This window comes from Oncorhynchus kisutch, linkage group LG12 (assembly GCF_002021735.2).
Source record: "Oncorhynchus kisutch isolate 150728-3 linkage group LG12, Okis_V2, whole genome shotgun sequence".
NCBI lineage: Eukaryota > Metazoa > Chordata > Actinopteri > Salmoniformes > Salmonidae > Oncorhynchus > Oncorhynchus kisutch.
Genome location: NC_034185.2, coordinates 16,772,971 through 16,785,583, shown reverse-complemented (window position 1 = coordinate 16,785,583; position 12,613 = coordinate 16,772,971). Strand labels below are relative to the sequence as shown.

The 12,613-nt window shown below is 42.9% G+C and overlaps 1 protein-coding gene across 5 annotated transcripts in view; it reads left to right on the top strand.

The window, feature by feature from the left end:
• Positions 1 to 10,355: 10,355 nt before the first annotated feature.
• LOC109900605 (AT-rich interactive domain-containing protein 1B) overlaps positions 10,356 to 12,613 on the top strand; it is a 92,250-nt gene continuing 89,992 nt past the window's right edge. For all 5 annotated transcript variants that reach the window (XM_031836987.1, XM_031836991.1, XM_031836988.1 and 2 more), the window contains exon 1: positions 10,356 to 11,947. In XM_031836987.1, the coding sequence (XP_031692847.1) occupies positions 10,679 to 11,947 (1,269 nt within the window). In that variant the 5' untranslated portion in view covers positions 10,356 to 10,678. The remainder of the gene's footprint in view (positions 11,948 to 12,613) is intronic.

Below are 12,613 nucleotides of genomic sequence, written 5' to 3'. Positions count from 1 at the left end.
TGGTTCTACCAAGACCCATTTTATCATCTTAAGGTTATTTTTATTTAACCTTTATTTAACTAGGCAAGTCAGTTAAGAACACATTCTTATTTACAATGATGGTCTACTTGTAAAGGCCCCCAGCCAAACCCTCCCCTAACCCATACAACGCTGGGCCAATTGTGCGCCGCCCTATGGGACTGCCGATCATGGCCGGTTGTGATACAGCCCGGGATCGAACCCGGGTCTGTAGTGACGCCTCTAGCACTATGATGAAGTACCTTAGACCGCTGCACTATTCGGGAGGTTCTTCCTAGAACCGTCTGAAGGGTTCTACCAAGAACCCTTTTCTCTTTGGAGGTTTCTTCCTGGAACCCTCTATGAAATGGTTCCATTAGCCTTCATGACAATACATCACATATGTCATAAGGCCTTTCTTTGAGGGCCTAGTTATACCCTAACACCGTGGTGTTAGGAATCTCCTGGTTTACAGGCCACATCAGGCCGAAATTCACATTATGCTGGCTTGCAAAGTGTTGGGTAATTCCTATTGGAATCCAGCCAGAGTTAGGATATCCAACAATAGAGTTAATCATCCGCAATCTCCAGAATGACTGCCAGGGCAGGGAAGATTGAATACTTCAACTACCTCAATCATCTAAACTGGAATGACCATCTCAGTACTGGTTCAATACATCCAACTGATTGGATTAGTTTAGAAAACTGTGTATTATTTATCTTTGTGTAGCATAAAATGTATTAACCAATCAATGTAAATGCAAAAACACATATTACACTAAAACAAACAAAAAGAGTGTATATAAACAGGAGGTCATCCACTAAAATTGTAAGACTGGTGTTGAATGCGTTTGGTGACACCGACCCATGTTTGTGAGTTAGCTGCTGGAGGTGCTGTTTAAGATACACCAGAGAGGGGACTTGATAGTTCCATCAGTGCGCCCTGGGGGACTGAATGTTCTTCATAGATAGGGACACCATGCTGATGGAGACCCCCATGCACACTGAGAGGCTGTTAGACGGGGCATTCTTTAGATTAAAAAAAATACAGTCCTATGCTGCGTCTCAAATGGCATCCTATTCCATATATAGAGCACTAACATTGAACAGGGCCCCTCTTCCACTGCAGTGTCCCCCAGACAGTGACTGATCACTGCTCAGTGTGGTGAGATTATAAATTAAAGATGCAGAGGGATGCCTAGGAAGGGGTGCACATGATAATCATAACTGATAAGATGTGCTAGATATTATTCAATCAGAAAGTTTGCTATAATTAAGCAATAAGGCACAAGGAGGTGTGGTATATGGCCAATATACAACAGCTAATGACTTCTTATGTGCAACGCGGAGTGCCTGGATGCAGCCCTTAACCATGGTATATTGGCCATATACCACAAACCCCTGAGGTGCCTTATTGCTATTATGAACTGGTTACCAATTTAATTAGAGCAGTAAAAATACATGTTTTGTCATACCCGTATACAATCTGATATGCCATGGCTGTCAGCCAATCAGCATTCAGGGCTTGAACCACCCACTTTAAAAAACTAGGAAACACTGTCACCACCGATAAATCTATGATTATCGAGAATTTCAATAAGCATTTTTTTACGGCTGGCCTTGCTTTCCACCTGGCTACCACTACCCCGGTCAACAGCTCTGCACCCCCCACAGCAACTTGCCCAAGTCTCCCCCATTTCTCCTTCACCCAAATCTAGATAGCCGATGTTCTAAAAGAGCTGCAAAATCTGGACCCTTACAAATCAGCTGGGCTAGACAATCTGGACCCTCTCTTTCTAAAATGTTCCTCCGCAATTGTTGCAACCCCTATTACTAGTCTGTTCAACCTCTCTTTTGTATCGTCTGAGATCCCCAAAGATTGGAAAGCTGCCGCGGTCATCCCCCCTCTTTAAAGGGGGAGACACTAGACCTAAATTGTTATTATAAACTAGCTATCCTACCCTGCCTTTCTAAGGTCTTCGAAAGCCAAGTTAATAAACAGATCACTGATCATTTCGAATCCCACCGTACCTTCTCCACTATGCAATCTGGTTCCCGAGCTGGTCATGGGTGCACCTCAGCCACGCTCAAGGTCCTAAACGATATCATAATCGCCATCGACAAAAGACTATACCGCATTCTTATTGGCAGACTCAACAGCCTTGGTTTCTCAAATGACTGCCTTGCCTGGTTCACCAACTACTTCTCAGAGAGTTCAGTGTGTCAAATCGGAGGGCCTGTTGTCCGGACCTCTGGTAGTCTCTATGGGGGTGCCACAGGATTCAATTCTCGGGCCGACTCTTTTTTCTGTATACATCAATGATGTCGCTCTTGCGGCTGGTGATTCTCTGATCCACCTCTACGCAGACGACACCATTCTGTATACTTCTGGCCCTTCTTTGGACACTGTGTTAACAAACCTCCAGATGAGCTTCAAATCCATACAACTCTCCTTCCGTGGCCGTCAACTGCTCTTAAATGCAAGTAAAACTAAATGCATGCTCTTCAACCGATCGCTGCCCACACCTGCCCGCCCGTCTAGCATCACTACTCTGGACAGTTCTGACTTAGAATATGTGGACAACTACAAATACCTAGGTGTCTGGTTACACTGTAAACTCTCCTTCCAGACTCATCTTAAACATCTCCAATCCAAAATAAAATCTAGAATCTGCTTCCTATTTCATAACAAAGCATCCTTCACTCATGCTGCCAAACATACCCTCGTAAAACTGACTATCCTACCGATCCTTGACTTGACGGCGATGTAATTTTTCAAAATAGCCTCCAACACTACTCAGCAAACTGGATGCAGTCTATCACAGTGCCATCTGTTTCGTCACCATAGCCCCATATACTACCCACCACTGTGACCTGTATGCTCTCGTTGGCTGGCCCTCACTACATATTCGTCTCCAAACCCACTGACTCCAGGTAATCTATAAGTCCTTTCTAGGTAAAGCCCCGCCTTTATCAGCTCATTGGTCACCATAGCAACACCCACCTGTGGCACGTGCTCCAGCAGGTATATTTCACTGCTCACCCCCAAAGCAAATTCCTCCTTTGGCCACCTTTCCTTTTCTGCTGCCAATGACTGGAACGAATTGCAAAAATCACTGAAGCTGGAGACTCATATCTCCCTCACTAACTTTAAGCATCAGCAATCAGAGCAGCTTACAGATCATTGCACCTGTACATAGCCCATCTGTAAATATCCCATCCAACTACCTCATCCCCATATTGTTATTTATTTTATTTATATATATTCTTTTTTTTGCTCCTTTGCACCACAGTATCTCTACTTGCACATTCATCTTCTGCACATCGATCACTCCAGTGTTAATTTGCGAAATTGTAATTATTTCGCCACTACGGCCTATTTATTGCCTACCTCCCTAATCTTACTTAATTTGCCCACAATGTATATAGACTTTTCTATTGTGTTATTGACTGTACGTTTGTTTATTCCATGTGTAACTCTGTGTTGCTTTATCTAACACTGCTTTGCTTTATCTTGGCCAGGTTGCAGTTGTAAATGAGAACTTGTTCTCAACTGATCCTACCTGGTTAAATAAAGGTGAAATAAATGTAAATAAAAAAAATAAAAAACATGTCTATACTCATGCTATAATAGGTGTCTAATTAGTTGTTTGTTTTAATGATTAGATGAATGGGATCGTTACTGATGACGCAAGTAGTTCCATCATGGTCAAAATGCACTTTTATGTTATATTATGCAACAGTCATTTTATGTTGGTTATCAAGGGAGCTGAGCTGAATGCAAACAGATGCTGAAATATCCCAGGATTGTCATGCAAATTGATGCAGGGATTTTGAGATTTAAGGCCTACATCATAGTAATATGGTTGTTGTTTGCTGTGTTTATGTGAACAACACGATGTACGGGTATGGTATGGTAATTACATGTAGCTGCAAAAAACATACAAATTCAAGCAAAACAAAAACATTTTTGGGAACAACTACATTTTTTTGTACAACCATATTTACATTCATTGAAAAGACTGAAGAACAAAGTAACACATGCCATCCTAAATGAACACTTATTTTTAGCTTGCTCCATACCAATGCATAGTTTAATCCATCATTAGTTACTACTTGAAACCTACAGTATCATACTGAATTATAACTTGTTTTATACCCTGCTGAGAACTCAGACCCTCCTGACCTGGACCTGTGATACAATCTTTGGCAAAATCATTCGCAAGGAGATTCCTGCAAAAATATTATTTGAAGATTGTATCACTGTAAAGTGTCTGAGAATAGGAGTGCTGTATTTTGTATTTTAGATTGTAATAAATAAGCTTGTATGGACAGGGAGGAGCTGGTCCTAGATCAGCACAGCTACTTTGAGATTCATTGTGAATACAGATCCTTGTCTTTTTGTTTGTTCTGACTCTGCACACTCAGAGTTGGACCTGGTAACGAACGCTAAGCACTCAGCCAACATGACGGCGCTGACTCCCTGCCGCCTCTACATCCTGTCCACCCAGGCCTACCAGACCTTGCTGCAGCGCTTCCCTATGGCTGGAAGCCCACATCAGCCCGCGTGGCCCTTCACCACCTCACAGCCTAGTCCAACCCCATAGCCATTGTGAGTCATCCTTCAAGTCCACACTGAAACACAGATCACACAATGGGTACAAATTAAACCTTTCTGATTCGAAACACTTCAAGGTGCATTTTGTTTTCGGCACATTTGTTCTTAAATTGGTGTATTGATCTAGGGTCGTATGTATCAAGCGTCTCACAGTAGGAGTGCTGATCTAGGACAGGTCCCCCCTGCCCATGTAATCTTGTTAATTATGGTCTAAAAGTCTAAACTGATCCTAGATCAGCACTCCTACTCTAAGATGCTTGATAAAAACAGTCCCTGTTATTATTGTGTCATACCTCCCTGAGATGGGAAGACAGAGTCTGCTGCTTCTACCTCTGCTGACGTTGAGACAGAACCATCAGAAGATCATGTGATCTGGTTTCTGTGTGATCCAAAAGTCTATCCTCGGGTCCTTTAAGGATGCATCACCCATCACTATCCTGTAACTATCCTGCACTAACTACCACTACACTACTGCTGACACATCACACGTAGCCTGTGGCCAGGCCACAGACACACCCAGAGGGACTATACTGTAAACCTTTTTTCTCTTGGAATATGTGCTTTGATCATTTAGTTCCGTTAACATGGCCTGCATTCCAGGGCCGAGGCGCTTATAAAGGTACAGAATGGTTCAGCGAATGGGAGGTGTCACGTTCGTTGTATGGAGGAGACCAAGGCGCAGTGTGAGATGAATACATCATCTTTAATAAGACGAAGAACACTTAAACAACCATTCAAACCGAATGTGACGCTATATATGATAAGTGCAGACACAGGCAACTAACACATAGACAATGACCCACGAAATAACCCAAGGAATATGGCTGCCTAAATATGGTTGCCAATCAGAGACAACGATAAACAGCTGCCTCTAATTGAGAACCAATCTAGGCAACTATAGACATATAAATACCTAGACTAGTGAAAACCCATAGACTTACAAAAAACCCTAGACAATACAAAACACATATATCACCCTTGTCACACCCTGACCTAACCAAAATAATAAAGAAAACAAAGCAAACTAAGGTCAGGGCGTGACAGGAGGCCAGGGAAAACGGAGTGCATAAGACTTATGACTTAATAACTTAGGACTTCATTAATTAGTTGGACACTAGAGGAAAATGACTGGCATTGAGGGGAAATGCAAGCATAAATGTAATATGTAAATTGTACATAGCTAACAACCTTTAAAGAAGTTTGTTTCATAAAAATGTTCACTTGAGTTGACCAATTCAGATAGTCATTCCAGTTAGCAACAAACACATTCTTGCTTTCAGCAACAGTGAGCCGTACTGTACCCCCACTGAGTGTCTATAGCATATTCCTGTCAGAGCTCTCAGGGAGAGAAGTGTGTATAAGTCGGTTGCATCCCAAATGGAACCATATTCCCTTTGCACTACTACAGGCCCATAAGGCTCTGGTCAAAAGTAGTGCACCATATTGGGAACGGAGTGCCATTTGGGATGCAGCCGCTGTTAAACCCTGGCTCTGATTTACGGTTCACGCTAGGAGGGGTGAACAGACGGGGGACGTCGCCTCGTCAAGAGGTTGTTTTCCTTGACAGCCATCCACAAACAACCATTAAACATGTGTACACATCTGTGGAACTGCGAGACACACGAGATCCATCTGGCAGTACAGCAACAACCTGTTGTTTAATAAATCATTCATCTGAGGCAGGCGGGGAGAAAGGGCACAGATGCATCCCAAATGGCTCCCTATTTCCTTTATATTGCACAACTTTTGACCAGAGCCCTATGTGCCCTTGTCAGAAGTATAGTGGACTATAAAGGGAATAGGCTGCCATTTGGGATGCATAGCCATATTTTACTGTGTGCCAGAACAATTTAGCCCAGGTCTCGACACACCTAAATGATTCATTTGGATCCTTAATGGATTTAAAGATCCGAGTTTGGTTCAGACATGCAGGCTGGGATTTGTGTGTGTGAGGGGTTGATGTGGTGGATCATAGGAATTGATATAGGATATCACGTATGACTGACTTTCTGGCTGGCTCTCTTTGTCTTGTGTGAGAACCTTTCATGTAACCCTGGAGAGATTCTCCATTGAGCTTGCTTTTTAAGTCCAGGACCAAACTTAATCTCTGTCTGAGAAACTGACGGTAAGTTACCTTAGATTAATAATACTATTACACACCACAACCTTATTTCAAACCTGCACCTACAGCAATCAAATGAAGATGAATAGAATATTAAATCTGCTGGCATCAGTATTGTAACCATAACATGCCCTACTTCTGGGTGCTTTCTCTGTTCTTGGCTTGTGTGTTTCAAAGTAAAGTAAATCATTCCTATTGTAGCTATTGGATTTGATTTTGCAGCAAAACATTTGACATTTTCACCATACTAATCTGACTGGGATGCATCTCACCTACCCCCTCTTACCCTGTGCTTGGTAAGCATAACAGGGAAGAGAAGAGAGAGACATGTTTTCTGACTTAACTTGAGGGTCACATTTATGGAAATTATGCTACATGGTCAGCTTGGTCATTTTAATTAAAGAGATTGGGATTGATTCAGCCATGAATGATGTCACCCAGTGTGTAACGCTGATTGCTAGGCAACCCCTTGTTAGTTCAGTAAGGCAGCTGCCAGTATGAAAGGACATGTTATTACCAAAGTAATGAATTACTAATGATGCAAGTAATTCCCTGATTATCTTTCCCCCCCTCTGTTGTGGGCTGCATTTCAAGTAGTGTAAGTACTCAAATTAAGAATAGACATTCAATTGCTCTCTCTATGTTTGAATATTCTTGAATTAGTGTTATTATAAGATATACTTTTTTGGAAGGTTTGCACACAAAAGATGTATCAGCTATATTTGCACAACTGTACCATATGTATAACTATGCTCCAATCATGCAATCCCATTAGCTTGGAAATCAGTCTCTGTGTCCGTACCTCAGTTCTCTGACATTGTCAAAATGTATTTGAACATTTTTGAACATGGCCTGAGCAGCTATGTCTAAATGCAAATGAAGGTCCAGTGGGGTATAATTGCGTCCGTGTGATGATTACAACGGGAAACTAATGATTTACCTCTGCCAAGGTCAGGGGAGGTTTAATTAGGAGAAACACAATCAGTGTCACTCGTCTCACAGCCTTATGAGCCCTGTTCAAAAGTCGTCCACTGTATAGAGTGTAACGTTCCATTTGAGACCACTGCCTGCCTGGGTCCCTGTCACACAGATGGTTTAAGTGGGGTGATAAAAGGTATCTAGATGGTGGAGAAGTAGCTGCTGGGTCAAGGGTCGATATGGGGTCAAGATTCAAGTGACAATGTCCACAGACTGTAGTCGACAAACGGTGAAGATTATCATTTGTCAATGGGTTAAGTCTATTCTGTATGTAGGGTACTTATTTTGACCATGGCCCATAGAGCTCTGTTCAAAGGAAGGGCACTATATAGGGAATAGGGTGCCATTTGGGATGTGAACATGGTGTAATTAGTTTGTTACATGGTTAGTGCTGACTGCTGAGTAAGCAACACCCCTGTTTCCGTTCTGTGTGCTCTCACCTGACATGGTATATTCTGGAATCAACTAATTGTGTGAAAAGTACCTTTTAATTGCAACAATTTCTCTTTCCACTATCAAAAGTACTGATTAGTTTGCTGATGTCTGTGTGTAGCAATTGTATAATGAGCCATTCTTTAATATACACAAACAATTGTGGCACAAAAACAATCAATGTCTTTTTTTTTTTGTGCCCCTTTTCTCCCCAATTTCGTGGTATCCAATTGTTAGTAATTACTATCTTGTCTCATCACTACAACTCCCGTACGAGCTCGGGAGAGACTAAGGTCGAAAGCCATGCGTCCCCTGAAACACAACCCAACCAAGCCGCACTGCTTCTTAACAGAGCGCGCATCCAACCCGGAAGCCAGCCGCACCATGGAGGAAACACCATGCACCTGGCTCCCGGCCCGCCACAGGAGTCACTGGTGCTCGATGAGACAAGGATATCCCTACCGGCCAAACCCTGCCTAACCCGGACGACGCTAGGCCAATTGTGTGTCGCCTGACGGACCTCCCGGTCGTGGCCGGCTGGTGCAGTGGTAAAGGGCACTGCGCCCGGCCCGCCACAGGAGTTGCTGGTGCTCGATGAGACAAAGATATCCCTACGCTAGGCCAATTGTGCGTCGCCCGATGGACCTCCCGGTCGCGGCCGGCTGGTGCAGTGGTCTAGGGCACTGCGCCACCCAGGAGGCCCCACAATGTCTGTTTTTTATTGGTGGAATTATCCAGGGCACATTGCCACACAGACTTGCAAAACACTGTGAAGTACACTTGACATTGACGTGTACTTCATGTGTATGTAGATGTGATTGCAAAACCCTTGAGAATCTCCTTCTCACAGGCCAACACACTGGCCTGTACAGAGAATGCATGCTTCAGACACAGCCATAATTTACGTTACGATCTGGCATTGTTATTGGAATGCCGGTCACAGACATCCTATACATCACCATTTTATATCTAATTCTATGCTGTCTGTACTCTCATAGCTTCTCCAATGCATTGCGATTTGAGAAAAGTCATTGTGATTCCTTCTTATATACCTCCATCCACAAGGTATTTGGAATCAACCTTGCTACCAGCTGCTTCAGAAGAGGCCTTTGGTTGCTTACCTTTATCCAATGAATAAAATGATGCACAAACTTGGATTGCAAATACAGTATAGCATTTTCTTTATTCTACTGTCATCGAAGGCAGTAGAATAACGGGTCACACATTTGGGAATACAGTCACTTTCATACACTGCATATTGGGTCACTTGAAGCCATCCTACTAGTAAACAAATCAATTGTCATATTGTTATTTACTCAACCCTGAAATTGAAAGCATGTTGGTTTGACAAGTGTCTGTATAACAAGGTGTGCTGATTGCAAGCGCGTCCCAAATGGCTCTCTATATAGTCCACTACTTTTGACCAGAGCTCTATGGGTAGTGCACTATGAAGGAAATAGGCTTGCAAATGCTGTGTTGGAGCAGTATTTTCCCTTCCCTGTAAAAAAAAAGGTCTGTGGTGTCAGTGTGTTCCTGTGGAGCTGTACTGTGCTGCTTTCTGTGGGTTTTCAGTGACCCACTTTCCCTGCTTCACTTGACTGGGCTGCTGCTGCCATTTCTGTGGGAGGTCTCAGACGATTTCCCCCTTGAACAGGTCTCTCAAGTGAGTCGATCCCTCAACATCACACAGACTAACATATTCAGGAAGAGTAGCAGCTAATGGGGATCCTAGTCAAATAAAAACATATTTGCTCATGTATATTCACTCTCATTTAGGCCCACTTAGAAACACACAGACATTCTCATATGGCCTGTTTATCTTTTTCTTTCAATTCTTGTTACTTTAATAATAACAGAATAGTATAGAAGAGAAGAATGAGTACATGTACAGTATACAGTCAACAATTTCCACACATAAAATGGGCGAATGGGGTGAATTCATAGGTGAATGAATTCAATCAGACAAGTAGATTAGGCATATTAAAGAAAGCAGGGAAAACAATAGCACCATTCATCGCAAAAGTAGGCGCTCGAACACTATTTCCAATTTAGGCATACAAATGTTCCCTTTCAGACTGGTTTGCTATGAACATGCAAATACTTTTTTGTTGTATGTGATAAAAAGTGATGTGTATATATTAGAGCTCAGGTGCCACTACTCAGAATAATCTCGCCCCGCCCAGACCAGGAAATCGTCAGCCATTCAGCCCTCTAGATCGCTGAGGTATAAACTATCGATTCTCAACGCTCGCTGTTGCCATGCTGGGCTAAATGGTCTTTGGAGAGAAAAGGCATTTGCCTGTATACGGGTTAAACATGGAAGTAAAAAAGTTTCATGCCCGTCTTTATCAAAACTTTCAACATAAACTCGCTCTAAAATAGATGGTATTTATGGTCATATTCGACACTTTGCCCTCTTTTTCATTTCCCGCTAACGTTAGCTTGCTTGCATATTTTCGTGTTCTGCGTTTCTTCTACATGTTTAGCTTGCTAGCTCGACTGGATTTTCTGCCTGAGATGTGGACTTGATCATGGCCGCACAAGTGGCAACAGCCCCAACATCAACTGTTAAGAAAAGGTCGAGTTTAACTAGCAGCGTGAGTCAAGATTTTAAATCTGGAGTAGTTGGTGGAGCTGTACTTGGGGTAGGAAACGGGACTATCGTTCATGCTATTAATGTAGAACGCAATCACCATGAATTGAACCCAAACAGAGCTCGAGTTTTTCCTGTAAACAACAATTCGAGTCAACGTGAGAAGGAAAGTGGAGATTCTAGATCGGAGTCTTTTTCGACTTCAAATTGTAGCATGAGTTCGGGAAGCATGGAGACCGGAACGCTTGTCAGTCATAAAGTGAAAAATGTTGGTGTCGGAGATCCTCCTCCATCGCACCACCACACACCTCCACAGCAACAGCCATTCAATCAATTCATTCAGCACCAACAACGCCAAATTCACAACAGCCAGCAGTCGATACATGGAGAAAGTGGAAACCGCCAACATGGAGGAAAAGAGAACGTTGTTTTAGGGAATCAAGTGGAGCTCCATCAGCAGCAACAAATGCTAAATAAAAGTGAGGAGGAGGACCAACCGGGCAAAACGGAGGACCGGATTAACAGCAGGTACGACCATGCCAGTTTGGGAACAACTAATAACATCAACCCGTCCCAAAGTGGGAACAGTTCAGTTTTGGAGATAAATAATAGTTATTATGGAAAGGGGAGAGGAGGGCCTTGCTTTGATCAACATGGCGGACAACAAAGCCCAGGGTCTGGGATAATACATTCGGTACAACAGAACAATATGGATCAACTTCAACAAAACTCCCACGAAGGTTACCAAAACAACCCGTACAATCACTACCCGAACTACCGACCTGGCTACGGTAACAGTGGATATGGGATGATGAGTCCCTCTCGGCACGGGAACAACATGATGGGCCCAGTCAGCAACACTGCTGCTGCTAGTCATAGCAGAGCTGCCATGGCTGCTGCCTCTTCTTCTGGTAGTGCGAATATTGGAGGGTTTCACAGATTTCCAGGGCAAAGTCAGCAACATCCGTCGGGGGCTACCCCGACTCTAAACCAGTTACTGACGTCCCCGAGCCCTATGATGCGGGGCTATGGCAGTGGCTATCAAGATTACACTAATCTTTCTGCTGAACAACAACAATCAAGCATGGGGCTGACTAAAGACTTGAGCTCCCAATACGGTTCAACAACTCATAGTTGGGGAGGACAAGAAAGAAATCACCCTGCCATGAGCCCTGGAAACAACGGACAAGGAAGCGGCAGATCACAGGTAAATTATGCATTCATATGTCACTTTTTTTTCTAATGTGCCGAACTATAACTACGCTTTCCAGGCGGCTTGGCTAGTTAATTTAGCTATGGACAGACACGTTAGCTATGCTAATGTATTAGCTAGCCAGCATCGCTAGGACAGCTTTTGTAGATTGTACTGGTTTTAGATTAAATAAACATGCAGGCGGAGAATACCCAAATGGTAATTTTCTGAATTCCGTGTCCTTGTGGGCAGATAACTAACTTAGTTAACTATTCTGTTATTGTTGATTTGAAGTTGGCATTTCAATTTCTGTCCAAGGTGACTTATGGTTGGGGATCCCAGACCTTTCATTTAGCTTGCTTGCTTGCTTGCTAGTCTCTTAAGTCTAGGTAAGTTAGTCTGTTCTCCAACATTTCAAACTTTAACTACAGTACTGTACCATGTAAACGTATGCATACCTATGCTGATAAATGTACTACAACATTTTCAATATAACTTGTGGACTTGCTTGACTTGCCTAATTTAAATAAAGGTTAAATAAAATAAAAAACGTTAGACTGGGGTGCGAAAACTATCGACCTTCCTTCTAGCTAGCACAGGATCTGTACAACTGCTGAGATATTTGAAGTATCCGTTTCATATCTTAAAACGCATATATACTTTTATTCAACAAATCAGAAT